This window comes from Amphiprion ocellaris, chromosome 2 (genome assembly GCF_022539595.1).
Source record: "Amphiprion ocellaris isolate individual 3 ecotype Okinawa chromosome 2, ASM2253959v1, whole genome shotgun sequence".
In the NCBI taxonomy this organism is placed as follows: Eukaryota; Metazoa; Chordata; class Actinopteri; family Pomacentridae; genus Amphiprion; species Amphiprion ocellaris.
This window is the reverse complement of record NC_072767.1, coordinates 2,817,375-2,838,256: the sequence shown is the minus strand read 5'-3', so window position 1 is coordinate 2,838,256 and position 20,882 is coordinate 2,817,375. Positions and strand designations below refer to the sequence as shown.

The window sequence follows — 20,882 nt, the reverse complement described above, 5'->3', positions numbered from 1 at the left end:
TTAATTTACAAGTTGATTGCAAAACAGGCTAATGATGTACACATAAAAAATGAATATTTTCAAATAATTTTTTCTTTTACAGTGTGTGACTATAAAGATTTTGTGTTTCTTTTGTGTTTAAATAAGCTACAAATATTGTGACACTATTTGAAAGAAAAAATATGTATGTTGACTTATTTTTTTTATTAAAATTAAAAACATATAGTTTTAATAAATTTTTCAGAATTTCCCTGGGTTGGGCTCGATAATTGAGCGGTGGGTGGGTGTGTAGTTAAACAGGTGTGGCGACAGCACAGAACTAGGAACGAAAACCGTCCTGTGATATATCAATAAACACAGCCTTACAGCTTCCTTTTAAGTAGGAGCAAGGCATCACTGCCAACAACATTGTCAGCCTTCCCATCAAGCACACGGTAGGTCACTCTTTTCTTTTTTTTTTTTTTTTTACAATCCTGTTATGCACTCATGAAATTAGATCAGGTGTCAGTAAATTCACCGACTAATCCTACTTTCCTTTTCTAGATTCCACCTTCACAGCAATGAATGACTCCTTCAATGACAGCCTGGATGACTATAATGACTTTGATGATCAAATCTGTGAAAAGGGCGAAGTGGTCAAATTTGGATCTATTGCCATCCCCCTCTTCTTTTCCATAGTGATCACACTGAGCCTGACGGGAAACATCCTTGTCCTTGTAATCCTGGGGTTGTATGAAAACCTCAAATCTCTCACCAACATTTTCATCCTCAACCTCGCCATCTCTGATATCGTCTTCACCACCGGGCTCCCCTTCTGGGCCATTTACCACATCTGGGGATGGTTGTTTCCAGAGGCCTTCTGCAAAATTGTGACTTTTGTGTTTTTCACCGGGTTTTACAGCAGCGTCCTCTTCCTCACCATCATGACCATCCACAGGTACGTGGCCGTGGTCCATCCTCTCTCTGACCTGCGCACACAGAAACGCAGCACTGGGGTTTTTGTGTCCTTCCTGATGTGGGTAATCAGCATTGGAGCAGCGATGCCCTCCCTGCTCTACAGCTCCCTCATCACGGTCCACCACAAGGATCAAGACTCCATTGGCTGCGAATACAGTTCTATACAGTGGAGAACCGTTAGTATCCTCCAACAGAATGTCTTCTTCATGGTTGCTTTCGTGGTGATGGCTTTCTGCTACATTAGAATACTGAGGAGGATCACTGGAGCGAGGTCTCACACCAAGAACCGGGCAGTGAAGCTAGTGTTCTGCATCGTGGCTGTGTTCTTCATGGGTTGGGTGCCTTACAACGTGGTCATCTTTCTGAAGGTTCTGGATGACAGATTAATTCCACCTTTTGTTGAGTGCGATGCAAGTATCAGGCTTGACTATGCGTTCTATGTGTGCCGGCTCATTGCTTTCTCTCACTGCTGCCTGAACCCTGTTTTTTACGCATTTGTTGGTGTGAAGTTCAGGAGCCACTTGAAGTCAATGCTGCGTCAACTGTTCAGAGCCCAGTCCAGTCCAAGTCCAGTCGAGGAGCAGCAGGTTAGACTGCAAAACTTTGTCTCACAGGGATCAATGTACTAGCTGCTCACTTCAAATATATGTATATACTTTTGCATGTACTGTGGTAAATAAGTCCAGCTTGCATTTGGTATAATCCATTAAATTCCAACAAAGAAAAGAGTTTGTTGCAAGCTACGCTCAGTTTTCAGATCTGACTTCTGCTGTTCATTCCTGCATGTGCTCATGGTAAATCTGTGTTATTATATATCAGTCATGTCAGACATATGACTTGAATTATTATATTGATTTATTTACTAGCAGAAGATCATGCAAAATAAACAGTCACAATGGAAGCAAAGCAAATGTTGTCAAATCTTTATTGGATTTTGTCTTATTTTTGTACTACTGCATTGATATTTTCTGCAGATTTCAAACAATGTTTTACTGTATAGAAGAACTATTTACCAACACTTTATCCAAAAAGGTACAGATGACCTTACAATCTCTAATGCATGCACTTATTACTGAGAAACTGAAGTATCTGATCTGATATGAGTTCTGATAGTTGTTGACCATAAAGTGAACCTTTAACTAGCAGGAGGTAGTGAGTATTGAGGAATGTCTTTTCGGCTCCAGAAATCCTATGTTATGTTGACCTTGGAGTCCACTGTTAACCTATTGCTGATTTGTAATCCTTAGGAATGCACAGAAGGGGAGTCTTGTCTGAGGAGTTATCATTCTTTAGTGGGGATGTAAACCAGATGCTGTAATTCTATACGTTTTCAGAAGGTATAAAAACTGACCGTTGGTCTTTGTTCGAGGAGGATCATTGGGCGACATCCTTCCAGACAACTTCTGTCTGTATGATACTGTTCTTTCTTTTAATAAAGTTCTTATTAAGAAAGTCAGTGTCAACGGGCGTTTCTTCTCCACCTGCACATCACGGACATCAGAGAAACAACGACAAAACAAAACACACTTTCATATAACATCTCTTTTTCTGTGCAAAATTTTGCTAGATTAAACATTTTTTTAATGGTGGAAACTTACACAGCTTAAAAAAATTGAACTTAAGGTCACATAAAAATTGCAAAAAAAAAATAAAAATTTATATGCAGTGCATTCTTTGTATCTTCAGACCCGTTCATCTGTGTGCTGCAATGAACCATCTTCAGGCGGCTCAGAGTATTGTATTCCAACATTCAGATTTACCATAAAGCTGGACAAACTCTCAACACAGGAGTTAGACTGCCCCCTGTGAGCAGACTGATCATTAATATGCACACGTTTGGCTTAGAAGTGAAAACTTTCAAACCAACCAAAGCAGACCACACTGATACGGTCACGTTTCATCATGTCATATGTGTACATATTCATATGTAAATTCATCATGCCTTATACACTATCTTCATTGTACCTTGAATATATTTTCAGTCTTGTTGGACTATTGTCATCACTTCTTCGATGACTCATCTGTATCTAGCTTCTGTAATGTGCAAATTTCCCCCTTCTGCCAATCAGTAAAGTTGATCTTGTCTAGTCTTGTTTTGTCTGGCCTGGTCTTATCTTTTCTGACGTCGTTGATCTACTTGTTCTAATGTTTTCCTACAAAATAAAAGCAGCAATGCCTTCACATGTACAGTGTAAAAGATTAAATCTAGCACAATGTGAAGGTAGTTTGAGATCCTACACATAGTTCATATTTGATATTAACCTTCAAGTTAAGAAGAAAATGATTTGTTTTCTCCGTCTTTATGGATTGATTTAAATGTTATTCATATGAGGAACTGATTTTCTTGAATCTTCAACTGCTGTCATTATGGGTGTGGGTTAATATCAACATGAAAACAATTTTTTCACAGAGTCATATATTCCTGACACAGTGAACGTCGTTTGTATAATGACACATTATATGGACTGTGGACTCTTGGAGTCTGTTGTAGCTCATAAACCTGGTTTGGTTTGGTTTGTATGAATAACTGTGCTAAAAGTAAGTGAAACTCTTAATATAACAGTAATTGATTGATTTTGATGCAGACACACTTTACAGACAACCAAAGGTCACATTTCCTTTGGGAGTCTTCAAGAAAAACTTATGTAACTTCTATGTGCTCTTCTTGAAAAAAAAACAACATATCTTATCAGCACTTCAGAGGAATTGTTTATTAGGCTGTGGGAGGGGAGGGTTCTGCTGTATTTTGACACATTCCTGTCACTTCCTGAATCAGACAACGGTTACGCTGCTCTCTACCAAGCACCTAACTGCCGTGTGTGGTGGATTCCTTTCTTTTAAGAATTAGGTTTCATTGTTTAAAAGGAATTTGAGAAAAACGCAGTTTCCGTGTCCCACTGAGCGTCTCAGGTTGTAGTTTGGCACCTAGACTCAATGTTCCAGGATATGGGCAGCAGCATACAAATACTTTCATTTGAAGTAAGAGAAATTTTCTTTTGTCATTTTATGTGTAATATTTGCCACGGAGGTCTCAAAGCACTTTGAGAGATCTCTGAAAATGTTTGCAATTTAGTTTTACAGGCCCAATACTGTGTAATCTATTTCGGTTTTCCAGAATAATATTCCAGACAGTGTTAATTTTTCAAGTGATTCTGGGAGTGTGCAGGCTCTTTACTCTGACAAAACTGCAATTGCATTCAAAAGGAATATCTGTAAGGTTAAAAAGCTACTTTAATCTAAGTGTGTTTACATCCATTTTGGTTGGTGCAAATTGTGGCTCTGCTGTCATCCTGCATTGCTCAGAAATTGGGAAACACACCCACCGCTCATCCATCCATCCATCCATCCATCCATCCATCCATCCATCCATCCATCCATCCATCCATCCATCCATCCATCCATCATCCATCCATCCATCCATCCATCCATCCATCCATCCATCCATCCATCCATCCTTCCATCCATCATCCATCCATCCATCCATCATCTATCTATCTGTCTATCTATCTATCTATTTAGACCACAATAAAATCTGCACAGCAATTTTTGCACTGCTGCATTTTGCACTTTTACATTTATTTTACAAGTCACTTTATGTTGCTTTTGTCAACAGTGTATTAATACTGATTTTATTCTGTTTCATTTTTCAATACACTTATTATTATTATTATTATTATTATTATTATTATTATTGCTATTATACATATGTTGATTGCTGCTGTAAAAATGTATATGTTAATACTTGCTGTTAGGAACTGAACAGATGCCTACACCAATGGATCAACTGGCTGTCAACATGATTTTTATTTTACAGATGTGGATGTGGATTCTGATCGGCCTCGACATCATCACAAAAGTGCAAGGCTTTTCAAGTGGAATCTTCTTACAGTCATGTAATTCGCTGTCACCTCAGCATCCAGTAGGAAATGGGACCAATTTCTCTGCTCAGACCTCTGCAGCCCCCTTTATGGTGGATTTTGAGAGCAGAAACCCTGGAGATCCCATTACAGGTACAGAGACTTTTTCTGGAGGCTTGTTTACAACAGTGTCTGTTACATGAACAGCACTAAACCTTTGCTCTGACAAATCCTCAAACTATTCTGCAGTTGTCCTCAGGAGCACCGGGTCCACGGAGTTTAGAGGATTTATGATGGAGGCTAGAGAGGCAGCTCCAGCCGACAGCAGCCCACTGGTTGGAGCTTTCATCTCACTTAACAATACCACGACTCGACTCTTGACATGCAATGGTTTAGCGGTTAGTAATCATCCACTTTCATTCTTACAGAATCAATATAATCACAAGACTTTCTCATGGGTGTTATGCTTGCTTGATTTTTGTCGCTCCCAGGATTCAGCTGTTAGTCAACGCAACAATCAAAGGAAGAGTTTGTTCCGAGTCAACTGGACCGCACCACAAATAAATCAAGATATCGTCTTCAGGTTACTTTTACACTATTTGTGTACTTTGACTGGCATTCGAATGCAAGAACAAAACTGACCTGTGGTGAATTTATGTCTTTTTTCAATGCAAATGCAGAAGCAACATGATTTACATCAGTGTCCTTTTATGTCTGACATGTTTCAGAGCCACATTTGTTGAGAAGTTTGCAGTATTCTGGGAGAATGTGACGTCGACTTTCAATTTATCCACAACCACTCCAGCACCAAGTACTACAACAATTACTCCAGCACCAAGTACTACAACAATTACTCCAGCACCAAGTACTACAACAATTACTCCAGCACCAAGTACTACAACAATTACTCCAGCACCAAGTACTACAACAATTACTCCAGTATCAACACAAGCTCCAGCACGGACAACTGGAGATTGTGTTTCTCCTCCTGGGTTTGGTGGTGTCTGTCCTCCAAAAAATACCTCAGCACCAAACACTACAGATACTCCAACGCCTTGTCCTCGATCGATCAGAAAGGTGGATTTGATTTTCAGACATCATTAAGAAACTGATTCATAAATATATGAATGTCAATACTTTTATTTACACAACCGCTCATGGTTGGTCTCTGATTTATTATCAGCAAGTAGGTACTGCGCTGATGTGTGTGGACCTCATTTTGGAGGGAGTAAAAATGGTATGTAGTTCATTTAATGACACTGACATACACCACTAAATGCTGTGTAGTTACACCAACAATATTCTGCAAAAAAAGTGAATTGCTTTCTCATCTCTCATTAGGAAATGCCAAACATATTCCCAGTCGTAATGGCAAAGGGGACCCGTCGTCTCAGTGAGGTAATAATCTGAGGGTCTTTTGTTGTCATAGTAGCTGTTTCTAGATCTCAGCATCCTGCATTGAAAAATAAAGGAAAAAAATACAGTTTTTAGCTTTAATTATTTGAACATAAATTGTTTTGTTTTTTCACAGCATAAATGTATGTTTTTAATTCATTTTCATTTTTACAAATACCCATCAGAAACAGCATAGACCATAAATGCCTTTAAAATCATTAAATATTACTGATTTATTCTGCCTTTTTGAGATGATACTGAGTGTTTTGGGGTTTTTTTTGCAGGCGTCAAAGACAGCGCTGAGCATACTTTGTCTTGGAGTCGAGATCGCGTCGTTGATCTTGTTTGGTGTAGAATCTTCCTGTAATGTGAGTAAAAATGTGTACAACACGTCTATGGCTCCATCACATTTCTGTGTTAAAGGCTCTATTTAATACACGTGTACATGTGTGTGTTTAGGAGATTCTCGTTGGTCTTGTGTGTGTGGTGATAGTGATAAATTTCACAGAGCAGGTGATCTGGTCTCTGACAGTCAGACGTAAACTGTAAGTGCATCTCCAGCTTTCTGTGACAAAGGATTTTTATTTGGCCTTGACATTATTCAAAACTCTTTGCTCTTTTGCTCTGATCAAGGGAACAAAGCGGTATCCTTGCTGGGAAAGTGTGTTTTGTTGTCCACCAGAGCTTCACACGTAAGAAAAGTCATCTGATACTTCTGTGCATTTGTTTCACGCTGCAAAACAATGAGCCTTTTGTGAGATTTTCTTATGTACTTCCAGAGTAGAGTTTGAGAAGAAGACTGGTGTTAAATATCTACAAACAGCTGCTGGTTAGTTTAATTTGGCACAAAGACTAGAAAAACAGGTTACTGCAGCTCAGAGTGATTCACGGAAAATGAATGATCAGCTGATAATTAGTCAGAGTTTCGACTATTTTCCATTGATCACTTCCTCTAATGCTCTCTAAACGTTCCCACAAGATTAGCTAACATTACTTACGAGTTCTGATCATTTTCCTTTTTTTTTCAAGTTATTTGTTTTGGCCTTTTGTTAGCTTTATTTGATAGGTACAGTTGAGAGGCAGACAGGAAAGCAGGGAGAAGACATGCAGTAAAAGGCTGTGAGCTGGAATCGAACCCAGGAAACTGTGTACATGGGTCACCCACTCAAACAGTTGAGCTATCTGATCATTTTTCAGAGAGGATGTGTTACATAAAGTATATTCTACGATAACAAGGGAAAAACGTTTTCAAAGTAACATTCAAAAAATATTCCCATATGTCCTCAAGGCCTCAAATGTTCCTTTAATGAAATATATTGACAAAGGTGGAGCATTCTGGTTGTAGTGTTCCAAGGATATTATAGAATGTTCTTCTACAAAACACTCTCACGGGGTTCTATGTTTTAAAAAAGGACAAATGTCTTCAAAGTAATATTCAATAACGTTCATTTTTAATGTTAACATCATAAAAACAGAACATTTTATGACATTTTATTGACTATATATTAAAGGTGGAACATTTTGACTTTTTGTTGAGGCAATGTCATTAAACATTCTTCTATAAATGGTTTTCAGAATGACAACTAAGGAAGAATGTTCTCAAAACAACATTCAGAGAATGTTTTCAAGGCATTATCTAGACCTCAGATGACAGACGTTCTTTATAAGACGTTCCTTGACTGTGATATAATCAAAACATGGAATTCTCTGGCTTTAAAGTTCTGAGGATGTTTAGCAGAACATGTAATAGAACATTTTTCTATAAAACATTCTCATAATGTTCGATAATAACAAAGGAAGAACATTCTTAACCCAACATTAAAAAAATATTTTCCAAATGTCCCTGAGTCCTCAGATGACATAATGATTTTCATACAGAACGTTTTATAACGTTGCCTTTTTGTTGCGAGAACACAATATAGAATATTTTCTCTGAAACAATTCCACCATGATAACAAAGGTGGAAGGCTCTCAATGCAACATTCAGAGAACATTTTCAAGATGTTATTTCTCTATAAAATGTTTTCACAGTGCTCTACAGAAACAAAGAAAGAACTCAAATTCATCTTCAGGAAATGTTTTCAAGATGTTATCAAGGCCTCAGATGACAGAACGTTCTATATAAGACGTTCCTGTACTGTGATATAGTAACACAGATGGAACGTTCAACCTGCAATGTTCTGGGGATGTTTTGGAAATGTTGCTGAGGGAACACATTATAGAATCTATAAAACATTTCCACAATGTTTCTCAATGTTATGTGATAGCAAAGGAAGAAAGTTCTCAGTTTCAAGAACGTTAGGGCAAAACGGTCTAAAAACATCATCACCACACATTTTTAGAACGTCTTTTGTGATCCCACCTTCACTATAAAGTACAAGCAAATTTCCCATTGAAAATATTAGTAGAACTTTGCAGAATTTTCTCAGAACATTATCGGAAGAGAAACGTGTTTGTTCCAAGAAATATTCTAGCACAACTCGATGTAAAAATGCTACTTGATGTTTTTGCTTCACAGTTTTATACCCATGATGAGTTCACTGCAAATGTGCTAATAAAACAGATCCATCCTTTAGTTGTTTTTTTTTTTAAAATTTCCTGCTGCTGGCTGTAGTTGCTGCTGAGCAGATATGAGAGATATGGTGAATGTCTAAACATCGAACTATGGGCAAGAATGCAAACGTATGCAGCACATTTCCCCAGAACAACAGACTTATTTCACATCTTGCACCAACTCCTGTTTCAATTTTACTGATATTAATTTGTTCTACACTCAGTTGCCATCCTCTATGTCAGTGTTTCCATTAACTGTGGAAAGACCTGGAGAGATTCTTGGCCTCTGAAAGTGTTGATTGTGCTCACCGTATGGATTTTCTTGACTGCAGTTTGGATTTTGGGATTCAGCACTCAGAAAATAGAGGAAGCAAATGAAAAAGGTAACCTACATGTAGCAGTGCACTAATGAAGTATGACACTATACTGTACATGATTGCTTTTTTTGAAGATCAAAGTAATATATGTAATTTTCTTCTACAGGGTCCTTAACCTTCATGTTTAACAGCACAGAAAACCCCCTGAAAAAGGAGAGAGGGTCTCCAGGTGGGTGGTTTCAGAGTGGTACAAGGTATGAGGTGTTCCAGTTACAGAACAGGCAGCAAGACTTTCCAGGTTAATGGTATTTATTGCTGGATAACTCAAAAGGCTGTTGTGCTATAGACAGGTGTGACAGATAGCTATGCTGTGATAGCTGTGGTAGCTGTGGTTCTGAAATATTACAAACAAACAGGAATAATAAATCAGTGACACATTTGCCATAAGTACAGCCACAATAATAATAATTATACTAAGAAATAACTTAAAATGCACATAAACTGCAAAATATTGTGTCTGGCTTAGCGTTTCAATCACATGAACTCACATAACATTAGCAACGCAGCCAGACAAGCGCTGACAATCGACAACCTGATAGGCTAATAGCTGAGCTAATGTCTGTCACATGAAGTATCAATAAAGATCAACAGGTAACAGTGAACAGTACATAATCACGGTCTACACTGGGGGAACACAAGACCACTCACCTTTGGTCATTTACACACAGCAAGTAAAGCAACATGCATTCAGTCCGAACATGTGCACGAGAGAAACTAGTCAACAAACTGTGCAGCTACAGAGAAAAAAAACACTACATTAAAAATCGATTAACTCATCAAAGGAGGAAATGCACATATATAACACAACCCAGACAATATTCCAATCGAAATATGAGGGCTTTCTAACACCCCTAAATGATCTTTGATCTTTTTTCAACTTGAATTTCGACGACTTTTCCTAAAATGACCCCAACATTAGAAAAAGTGAAACATTGTTTTTGTTTATATTTTCACCAAAGCTGTACATCAACAGTGTACAAAGATTGTGTTCGGGTCATTTTTGACCCGGTAGTTAAAAATCACAGACATATGGGACTAAAACACACATCCACATCACACACACCGCTAAAACCACAACAACACACAGACACACACATGCACACGCATATCTGCACACACACACACACACACACACACACACACACACACACAAAGAAGAAATTTGACTGTGCACGCTACTGATTGATCTCAGATAAACTACGTGCAGGTGCATCGTTGACCATCCACGACCCCACACAATTCAAGTTCACACACAAAATATGCACGCGCACATACGCACACACACACACACACACACACACACACACACACACACACACACACACACACACACACACACACACACACACAATGAAACTGAGGTTGAGTGTGCTACTGATTGATCTCAGATAAAGTACAACTTTCCGTGCAGGTGCCACATCACCCATCCACAACAAATCTCACATTTTAACAAGTTCAAACAAATGAAACATTTCCTGAAAGCATCGTTTACTAAGGGGGAATGTGTTCAGAGGCTAGAAAGGTGCAGCAGATGACAGCACCAGCACTTCTCTCTTTGCTGAAGCCATGAGTGCCGTTTTCAGTTTTCAGTACCCAGCAGGTCATAGATCAGATTTTTTTCAGACATCCAGGAGTAACTAGAAGGACTGGAAAACAAATACTGTGTGCTGAACATGAGAGAATCAATGCACACACACTGCATACTGCCTGACATATGCTATTTAGAGTTTAATATGTTCTTCATATTTTTGTTTTGCATCTATTGTTTTATTTTATTCTTAATATTGTTGTATGTTATACACCTTGTAGGTGGAAACAATGATTCAAAAGATGTCAGAAGGCTCATATTTTGTAGTTGAGTTTTGTAGTTTTCCATTCCATTGTGCAGTATACAGTACACTGTAGTTTCCCTTCAAAAATGCATTTCAAGCTACTTTCTGCACATTTCTGGTACTTTCTTAGGATATATATGTACTATCTCTTGCTAAACAAATAATGTTTACACCTATGCAGTCCATTTAGCAGCAATAATAGTGATAATAAACCTCTACTTTAGTAAAGAAAACAGTTCTAACGTGTGTGATGTATTAAAAACGAATGGTGTCCACTGATGAAATACAGTCTTTCTGCCCTCTGAAGAGGAAAAACCCAGACATTCACAAAGTGTGTGATGCATGACAGGTTGTTTCTTCACGTAAAATAGATTTTTTTTGTTGAAAATTCAATTAAGCTGCTTTATTTTAGAGGTTCACTGGAGGCGGGTCACTTTTCACCCTGAAGACAAGGGGAGTGCACAGGATCTGAAGACAACACGAGGATTAAATAGTTGCCAACAAAATCGTAGCCAACAAAACCACAGCCAACAAAAACAAAAGGTGAGAACTTACACACATCATGACAATATAATATATTTATCAATGTTTTCCGTTGTCCATTTCCATTTCAGCCATAACAAAGTATTCTGCAGAGTAATAATGGAAGTTTATGTCTGTTTTTCCCCACTTCACCTCTGAATTTCAGAAGAATCACTCTGCAGTTCAGGTGATTGTCTCGGTTCTCTTCATCATTGGAACCACGTCTCTTGCTGTAGCTGTTATTGTCGGCATTTTTGGGAGTCAGAAAAACTAGGCCTGTTCACCAATACAGGCCTATGAAGATGCACTGCACGCACAATGCGCTGTTTTACATGTTTTATTTATGTTTATGTTGCACATTTTTAAGTTCTTTATGAACAATGTATGTTGATACTGTGTTGCCTCGCCTGCTGTAAATACTAGAATGTCAAAATAACCATTTCATTCATTGCACATCATACCAGTGCAACAGATTGTACAATAGACTGATTCTGTGGTGGCATTTCACATGGTTGGTTTGTCATTTTTCAAGGAAGTATAATAATTGAGGTCAGGAGTGTTTTAAGCATGTGATTGTGCCCATTGCAAGGATAAGTGCTTCTGCAATGAAAAGCAAATTATATGCATGGTATAAAAGAGGAGGCCAAATGTGGAGCACTTGCTCATAATGGAAATTTCCCTCTTTTATGTAACGGTGACGCTAAATCAGCGAACTAGAACTATCATAATATGTCGTAAAGTCTGTGGTTACAATGCCTACAAGTTCCCACGATAATACAACAGTTTGTATCTGCTGCTGTGTTTTTGTATCAAACTTCCCTTTTAACTTTTATATTCGTGTAAATTATTAACTGCATTGTTAATGTGTATGTCACAATTTTCTATGTAAACATTAATATCAAATCCCACAACTTCAAAATACAAAGTCTCTACTGTCTCCCTTAGGCATGTTATTGTGTTTAACAAGGGAGGTTTTAAAAAATACCTTTTCTTTCTTTGGAAATCAGCAATCTCATCTATGTCAATGACTCACCTGATTGCTGACTCACTGCCTTTGAAAATAATTCCACTTGCTCTAACTTCCTTGTTGTTTTCACAACACTGATGAAGCTGCAGCAAGTTTTTTTTTTATTTTCATGCTGGTAAACAAACAAAAGTCAGTTTTAAATGTTGTGATTGTAATTTACCTTGTGTAAAGAGGATGAACAGTATATGTCTGTATGCATGAAGCTTACCTTTAAACACCTCTTTGCTCTATAAATAGTCAGATTTCTGAAGAAGTGAGTCACACCTCCTTCTTTGGAACTGCCACGTGAATGATTGAAATTCTATCTTCTTGCACAGTTGGAAGTTGTTTTGAAAATCTGAATAACCTTTCTGTCTTTTATCAGCATATCACAAACAAAAAAGAAATATTCTTGGCTATATGAGACAGAGAAATGTGAATATACTCTCCAAATGTTAGATTTTGTACTTTGTAAAGCATCTTTGAATGTTTTAAAAAAACATATTTCTAATCATGACTAATCGATCAAATATTCTTTGATTAGAGATGAGGTGTGTGTGTGTGTGTGTGTGTGTGTGTGTGTGTGTGTGTGTGTGTGTGTGTGTGTGTGTGTGTGTGTGTGTGTGTGTGTGTGTGTGTGTGTGTGTGTGCGTGGGTGTGTGTGTGTGTGTGTGTGACAAACTGAGGATTTTTTTATGTATGTTCTTATCAGAGACAATAGAATAGTGGGCGGGTTCTGCTGACATCCTATTATCTTGATAAACTACCAGGCATACTTTCTACCAAACACTGCATATCTAGCTGCCAGGAGACAAGGATTCCTTTCTGCTAAGTCAATCGCGAAGTCACTTCTATTATTCTTAAGAGGACTTTGAGAGGCTCTGTACTCCGACAAAACTGCATTTGATATATAAAAACCATCTGTGAGATTAAAAAGCTACTTTAACGTAAGTACTTTTTGTGTGTATGTATGTTAGTAAGGAAAAGTGTAAAATGTTTGGTTACAGGTGTTGTAACTCTGAATTAAAAATCCTTAAAGAAGGTAGGTTCATGTCGATTTGTGCGGCAATGTTTGAAGTGCCATAACTTGAGAAATAATGTAGCTAGAGTCCTGAAATTCCAACCATGCTGTGATAAAATAATACAAACCAGTTATATGAGTTACACTACCAGTCAGAAATTTGGACACATCTCCTCATTCAATGATTTTATTTAATTATTTTCTACATTGTAGATTAATACCGAAGACATCAAAATTACAAAAGAATACATATGGAATTATGTTGTAAACAAAAAAGCATCAATCTTCAGTATTAATCTACAATGTAGAAAATAATACAAAAAAATAAATAAAAAGCATTGAATGAGAAGATGTGTCCAAACATTTGACTGGCAGTGTACATTTTAAAATTATTTTGACTGAGGGCTTTAAATGGCAGAACAATTAAGCTAAAAGTGTTAGTTTTTAGGGTGTCTGAAGGCATTACTGTATAATTATGCACAATCGCCCAGTTTCTGAATGATGCAGGACGACAGCGGAGCCACAACAAAAAACAGATCCTGATAAAGAAATCAAGTCAAGTAAAAACATGTATGTCTGACAAGGGATCAACCGATACGGGTATTTGTAACCGATATACACAAGCTGTAATCTTTAACAGCTTTGATAGCAGAGAACCTGTCATTCATAATGAGGCGTCTTCATTAATAAGGTGACTAACTGAACATGTGAAAGAGAAATAGGCATGACTAAATTAGAACGCTCTCGACTGAGTTGATCAGTTTGTCTGCTGACGTTCCATCTGTTCTTCCCTATTTTCTTAATCTTACACTGTTCTATCACTCTTAATGTCCACTAAGGTCCAGATCCTGAAGCATTGTTAATTATTGCTTTCCAGACTCAGGGTTTCAGGGTAATGTGTGACCATTAGCCTTAGCCACCGTGAGAGAAGCTAGTTTCCTGGTGTGTGGCAACGGCTTGTGTTTGTTGTTCAGTGTTTGCTGCTTGAGAGACATTTCTGAAACCACAGAGTGATGACAGACAGAGATAGGAGGCTGCAACAGACCTGAAGTAGCCTCTTCAATCTATTAATAATCGGTCAATAAGTTGTTGATACAGATAATCGAAAAAATATCAAATATACAAACAATAATCGGCCAAATAAGAAAATAGCAGCTGGCATCCGTATGAGGACTCTCAGCCGTTACATCCTATCAGTTCTGATGTATGGATGTGAATCTTGAATCATAAATTATAAAATATCAAACAAAATCACTGCAACAGTGATGTGGTTTTACAGATGCATGCTACTTATATCTTACATGGACAGAATAAACAATGAAAACATTTAAAAAGTACTAAACACAAATTATACGCTACTGAACAAAATTAGGAAACAGCAATCAACATTTTTTGGACACATCATAAGGAAAGAGACCCTGGAATATATCGTCACAACTGGAAAAATTAATGGGAAGAGAGGACGAGGCAGACAGAGAATGAAAATGATAGATGGACTGACATCATGGCTACACATGGAACAGGCAACAGTCACAATTCAGAAAGAAAAAGATCAGATTAGATGGAGTGAAAGGATTGCCTACGCAGAATAGCATGGCACTTGATTGATTGAACTGACCAGACCGATTATTAGTTTATCCCTATCACTGACATATACATGTGATTGCTTATCGTGCCACTTTTCATAAAATTATTTGAACTGTGAGTTGGAAAACCAGGATTTTTCTTTCATCACAGTAACAATAGAAGAAAAGCACTCAGAGAGGACAATACTCCACCAAGGCTGTTCATTCCCCTACATGGCATTGTCAGAAATGTGTGTGTGTGCACCAATATGCGGAAGTGAAGTATTCTGTGAGTGCCAGGAAATTGTGACTTGCTGTTTGGCGATCTATGTTGCTGAAGTTCCTAATAAAGTTGCGATGGTTATACCTGTTCCATGAAGAAGCCTGGAATTAATTCCTTAACAATTAGTTATTGATGATCAGAAATCACAGCAACATAGAATGTGACCATTTAATATAGATGTACCCAGTAATGGACTGGGGCAAAAAATCAGCCCTGGCATTTTTGGGCCCAGACTGGCCCATAATGGAGAGGCTTCTGTGCTCATCGCTGTGGCCCTCCATCTCCTGGCGGCTCCTGTTGCTGGGTATGGGCCCGACGCTAAAGCGCCATCCATTTTCACGACTAGTTGATTCCACCAGCCCCCACTAGACACCAGCCCACCGGGACAATGCCTGGTATGCCAGGTGGCCATTCCACACCTGGATGCACCCACAAAGAAAATGCTGTTGCACTGAGCACAGATGTGTTCTGCAAGTGTACGTTATGTATAGATACCAAATCACGTGACCTAAATATGTAGTGGGCAGCGGGAATTGATGGGACTCAGAAACGCCTCCATAATTTAATCAGTTGGTCCTTCTATGATTTCCGATGGATAAGTGGATTTCTAGTAGGATCGCAAACATGTGATCAGCAGCAGGCAACAGACACAGCATTCACTTGTTGTCATGGTTACGGTGAGACCGTGCTGGCCGCTATATCTCGCAATGGGAAATACTTAACAAATCCGTGAATCCAGACTATAAGCCGCATCACGACCAAAATTTAATGAGGTGGTCCTTGTGTCATTTCTGACCTTCCCTGAAAATTTCATCCAAATCTGCTAGTCCGTTTTTGAGTTTTGTTGCACACTGACAGACAGACAGACAGATTCACAGACAAACGTACGCCGATCATCACATAACTCCGCCGTGCTTCTTGGTGGAATAATTATAAAATTCTTCCAATTGTGACACTATTGGAGTGGTGTCACCATCATACCTACTCAGTGATTGTCCTAATAATGGCCATAAATGCAAAAAAATGTGATTGGCAATACTTTTCTCTCATAAAGTGTGCCTTTGACTGCCACCATATTCTACATTTTTATTGCTCCGCTCAGTGCCAATAACAAGAAAAAAAACTAAAACAGTCTCAGAGTGAAAGCTAATGGTTTTGTGGTTGGCGGAATATCAGAGTAGACAGAAGGATTGACAACTTTCCACCAAATTTGCGCCCTCATATACCTGGATTGTATTATTCTATCACAGCAGGGGTTGTACCATTGAAGACCACATATACATATCAATGAACCTGCAAAATTTCAGGACTCTACCTATATTATTTCTCAAGTTGTAGCACTTCAAACAACGCAAACATCAACGTGACCCCACCTTCTTTAAAGATTTTTAACTAAAAAATAAATGTAACGTTGCAACCCCAGATTTTACACATGGTCATCTCCATCAATATTCACCATTTTACAAAGAACCTGTGAAATTGAAGATGGTATTTGTTGAACTGAGATGGAATGACCCAAGTGTGTTTACATCCATACTGGTTGGTGCAAATTGTGGCTCCGCTGTCGTCCTGCATTGCTCAGAAATTGGGTGATTGTGCAGTAATACCTTCAGACACCCTAAAAGCTAACATTTTTAGCTTAATTGTTCTGCAAATTAGAGCCTTCAGTCAAAATAACTTTAAACTGTATATGAATACTTGTAGGAATATAAATAGATCCTTAAACCAATGGATCAACTGGCTGTCAACATGATTTTTATTTTACAGATGTGGACGTGGATTCTGATCGGCCTCGACATCATCACAAAAGTGCACGGCTTTTCAAGTGGAATCTTCTTACAGTCGTGTAATTCGCTGTCACCTCAGCATCCAGCAGGAGATGGGACCAATTTCTCTGCTCAGACCTCTGCAGCCCCCTTTATGGTGGATTTTGAGAGCAGAAACCCTGGAGATCCCATTACAGGTACAGAGACTTTTTCTGGAGGCTTGTTTACAACAGTGTCTGTTACATGAACAGCACTAAACCTTTGCTCTGACAAATCCTCAAACTATTCTGCAGTTGTCCTCAGGAGCACCGGGTCCTCGAGGTTTAGAGGATTTATGATGGAGGCTAGAGAGGCAGCTCCAGCCGACAGCAGCCCACTGGTTGGAACTTTCATCTCACTTGACAATACCACGACTCGACTCTTGACATGCAATGGTTTAGCGGTAAGTAATCATCCACTTCCATTCTTACAGAATCAATATAATCACAAGACTTTCTCATGGGTGTTATGCTTGCTTGATTTTTGTCGCTCCCAGGATTCAGCTGTTAGTCAACGCAACAATCAAAGGAAGAGTTTGTTCCGAGTCAACTGGACCGCACCACAAATAAATCAAGATATCGTCTTCAGGTTACTTTTACACTATTTGTGTACTTTGGCTGGCATTCGAATGCAAGAACAAAACTGACCTGTGGTGAATTTATGTCTTTTTTCAATGCAAATGCAGAAGCAACATGATTTACATCAGTGTCCTTTTATGTCTGACATGTTTCAGAGCCACATTTGTTGAGAATTTTGCAGTATTCTGGGAGAATGTGACGTCGACTTTCAATTTATCCACAACCACTCCAGCACCAAGTACTACAACAATTACTCCAGCAGCAAGTAATACAACAAATACTCCAGCACCAAGTAATACAACAATTACTCCAGCACCAAGTAATACAACAATTACTCCAGCAGCAAGTAATACAACAAATACTCCAGCACCAAGTAATACAACAATTACTCCAGCAGCAAGTAATACAACAAATACTCCAGCGTCAAATACTGCAACTAATACTCCAGAGCCAAGTACTGAAAATGTACTCCAGAGCCAGGTATTACAAGAAATACTTCAATGCCAAGTGGTAAAAGAAATACTCCAGATCCAAGCAGTGCAACAAATACTCCAGAGCGAAGTACTACAATCACCAAGTAATACAACAAATACCACAATGCCAAATACTACAAATATGTTTCTGTGCCAAGAACTACATCAGGTATTACAGAGCCAAGTACTACAACAATCAAACACTTCTACAACTACTGATACTACTGCTATTACTACTATACTAGCTATTATTATGATAGTTTGGTTTGAGTTACTAATTTAATTGTTAATGGCAATATCTAACTGATAGATCAGCGTATTTGTGAGATATAGTAGAACTACTTGCATATTTTGGTGCCCCATATGAGGCATACTATTATACTTTGGGCAATTATTCAAATTTGTGCAGTCGTACTTTTTGGCAGAATTTTGGGTTATTGTTTAGTCATAATGTTGAACTTTAACCGCACTTACAAACAACATTGTGGTGAAAATCAATCCATTCATCAAATTTTATTGATCATTTTATTGATTTATTGATAACCACCTTCTGAAGCACTCCTTGTGTTGCTTTAAGAGTGTACTCTCACTGCTTGCCCTGCAAGTTGAACCTACCCTGTAGGAAACTGCAAGAATTCTGGTTTCGCATTTTGAATTCCACATATTCAATGCAATCCAGTCTGCTGTAAAAAATTAACTATTAATTAAAGTGGTCCCTTTAAGTTAGACACCGCATGCTACCGGCACTTTGATTCACAAATTACCCTCGTGGAACAGAGGTCCTCAGGTTTGCTCAATTCTAAATGCTTACTACAGAAATTTTAAAAAGAAATTTTTCAGTTACATGTTAATCCTTAAAAAAAAAAAAAAAAAAAAAACTAGAGCAAAAAATCTAAGTATATGTACTTTAACAAATGGTTAAATTTCACTATAAAATGACACAATTCTAGTTGTATTTAAAATTAGCAGGGAAGATCATTATTTTAAATTATTTGCTATGGTTACAAAGAAAAATGATGTATATTAAGGCTTGAAAAAGGGTAAAATTTGAAATAGTTTTAACTAAAATTTTTTAAAAAGAAAAAACGTATTTCCCGTTTTGTTTTAAAAATTACAGTTATTATTTAGTAAAATCACAGAAAAAAGTACACATTTACACATTTACTGAAAAAAAAACAGATCAAACCATAAATAATGTTCACATTACAAAATCTGTATGTTTACAAATAGCCATTTATTCTGTTATAGTATGTTACCATAAAATTAGTCAGTTTTACTATATTTGAATCAGCTAAAATATTACCGTACAGAAGTTTGATGTTACTTTCACAGTTTTTACAGTTTTATGATTGTAACAGTATCTTTCTTGTTATTCGTATTTGTTATTTTAAATTATTTGCTGCAGTTACAAAGAAAAATTATGTATATTAAGCCTTGAAAAGGGTAAAACAGTTTTAACTGTAAATTTTTAAAAAACAAAAACATGTTGTTTTTTTTTATTACAGGTATTATTTAGTACAATCACAGAAAAAAATAGTCATTTACATGTTTACTGAAAAAAAATGATCAAACTGTAAATAATGTTCACATTACAAAATCTGTATGTTTACAAATAGCCATTTATTCTTTCATAGCATTAATCAATCAAACTTTATTTATATAGCACTTCTCATACAACTAAAATGCAACATAAAGTGCTTTACAACAGTTAAAAACATTACCAGAAAAAGAGAGAAAACCTGTCCCCCCTACCCTCCATATATACACAACTACGCATACACACACACACACACACACACACTCACCACTGACAGTAGGGAGACATGGCACAGCACTGAGGATCGTGGAAAACGCCACCGTCCACTCTGGAAGGAGCTGCAGGCCGTGACCGCTGGGGATGCCGGCACCCGGACCTCACTGTGGGTTTTGGTTCTGGCTTTTGGTATGGATGAAAGGCTGCTGCCAGAGGACCTCAGGATCCATGAGGGTTGATATGGCAAAAGCAGCAGATCAGATAAATAAGAGGGTGCAAGGCCATCAAGACGTTTAAAAACTAGTAAAAGAACCTTAACCTGAATCAGCTAAAAATATTATCATACAGAGGTTTGAATTTACTTTGATAGTTTTTACAGTTTTATGAATGTAACAGTATCGTTCTTGTTATTCCTTTTTGTTTTTTAGGTGCAGACCCTGCCACTAAAGGGAAAAACTACTGTGATTTAAAAGCACCAGAAATAGTAGCAAGAAAACTTGTCAGAGTACATGAAAATCTAAAAAAACTTTAATGGGAGGCTTTGGTTGTCTTTGCATTTTCTGTTTATTGTTTGGGTTTTATATAAAGCAAATAAATATTTTTTTCCTAAACTTTTAAATGTGTGTTTTTTCTGTTTTGCCAACCAAGGACATTAAAATCAGCATAAACTATAAATGTATGTGGCATTCTTAGGTTAAGTCAATATTCTATGTTTGAATGACAGTAACTCAGAAAACTATTAAAGATAAAAGCCTGACATTTTCACAGGTATTTACCACATTAATTCCAAATCTGCAGTATTAGACAAGTAGATCAAATGGTCTCTGATTATAGATGAGTTCAAATATGAAACAAAAATCAAAGCTGTCATGAAAAGTCACATCTTTGTGTTCACGTCAAATAAAACTGATAAGGCAGAAGTCAGC

General features: G+C 37.6%; 3 protein-coding genes across 3 annotated transcripts; all 3 read left to right on the top strand.

Moving 5' to 3' along the window:
• Positions 1 to 297: 297 nt before the first annotated feature.
• xcr1a.1 (chemokine (C motif) receptor 1a, duplicate 1) lies at positions 298 to 2,462 on the top strand. The gene is made up of 2 exons (XM_023293443.3): positions 298 to 413; positions 523 to 2,462. Exon 2 carries the CDS (start codon positions 540 to 542, stop codon positions 1,563 to 1,565), a length of 1,026 nt encoding a protein of 341 aa, XP_023149211.1. The 5' UTR covers positions 298 to 413; positions 523 to 539; the 3' UTR covers positions 1,566 to 2,462.
• Positions 2,463 to 3,708: 1,246 nt separating this feature from the next.
• LOC111584312 (uncharacterized) lies at positions 3,709 to 12,409 on the top strand. The gene is made up of 14 exons (XM_055016903.1): positions 3,709 to 3,915; positions 4,751 to 4,946; positions 5,043 to 5,191; positions 5,285 to 5,376; positions 5,522 to 5,870; positions 5,977 to 6,030; positions 6,135 to 6,191; positions 6,473 to 6,556; positions 6,648 to 6,733; positions 6,822 to 6,880; positions 8,966 to 9,124; positions 9,225 to 9,287; positions 11,363 to 11,493; positions 11,639 to 12,409. The coding sequence occupies exons 1-14, from the start codon at positions 3,871 to 3,873 to the stop codon at positions 11,744 to 11,746; spliced, it is 1,632 nt and encodes a 543-aa protein (XP_054872878.1). The 5' UTR covers positions 3,709 to 3,870; the 3' UTR covers positions 11,747 to 12,409.
• Positions 12,410 to 13,125: 716 nt separating this feature from the next.
• LOC111562400 (putative ferric-chelate reductase 1) lies at positions 13,126 to 20,567 on the top strand. Its single transcript, XM_023260897.3, has 5 exons — positions 13,126 to 13,425; positions 17,115 to 17,310; positions 17,407 to 17,555; positions 17,649 to 17,740; positions 17,886 to 20,567. The coding sequence occupies exons 2-5, from the start codon at positions 17,115 to 17,117 to the stop codon at positions 18,484 to 18,486; spliced, it is 1,038 nt and encodes a 345-aa protein (XP_023116665.2). The 5' UTR covers positions 13,126 to 13,425; the 3' UTR covers positions 18,487 to 20,567.
• Positions 20,568 to 20,882: the final 315 nt, after the last annotated feature.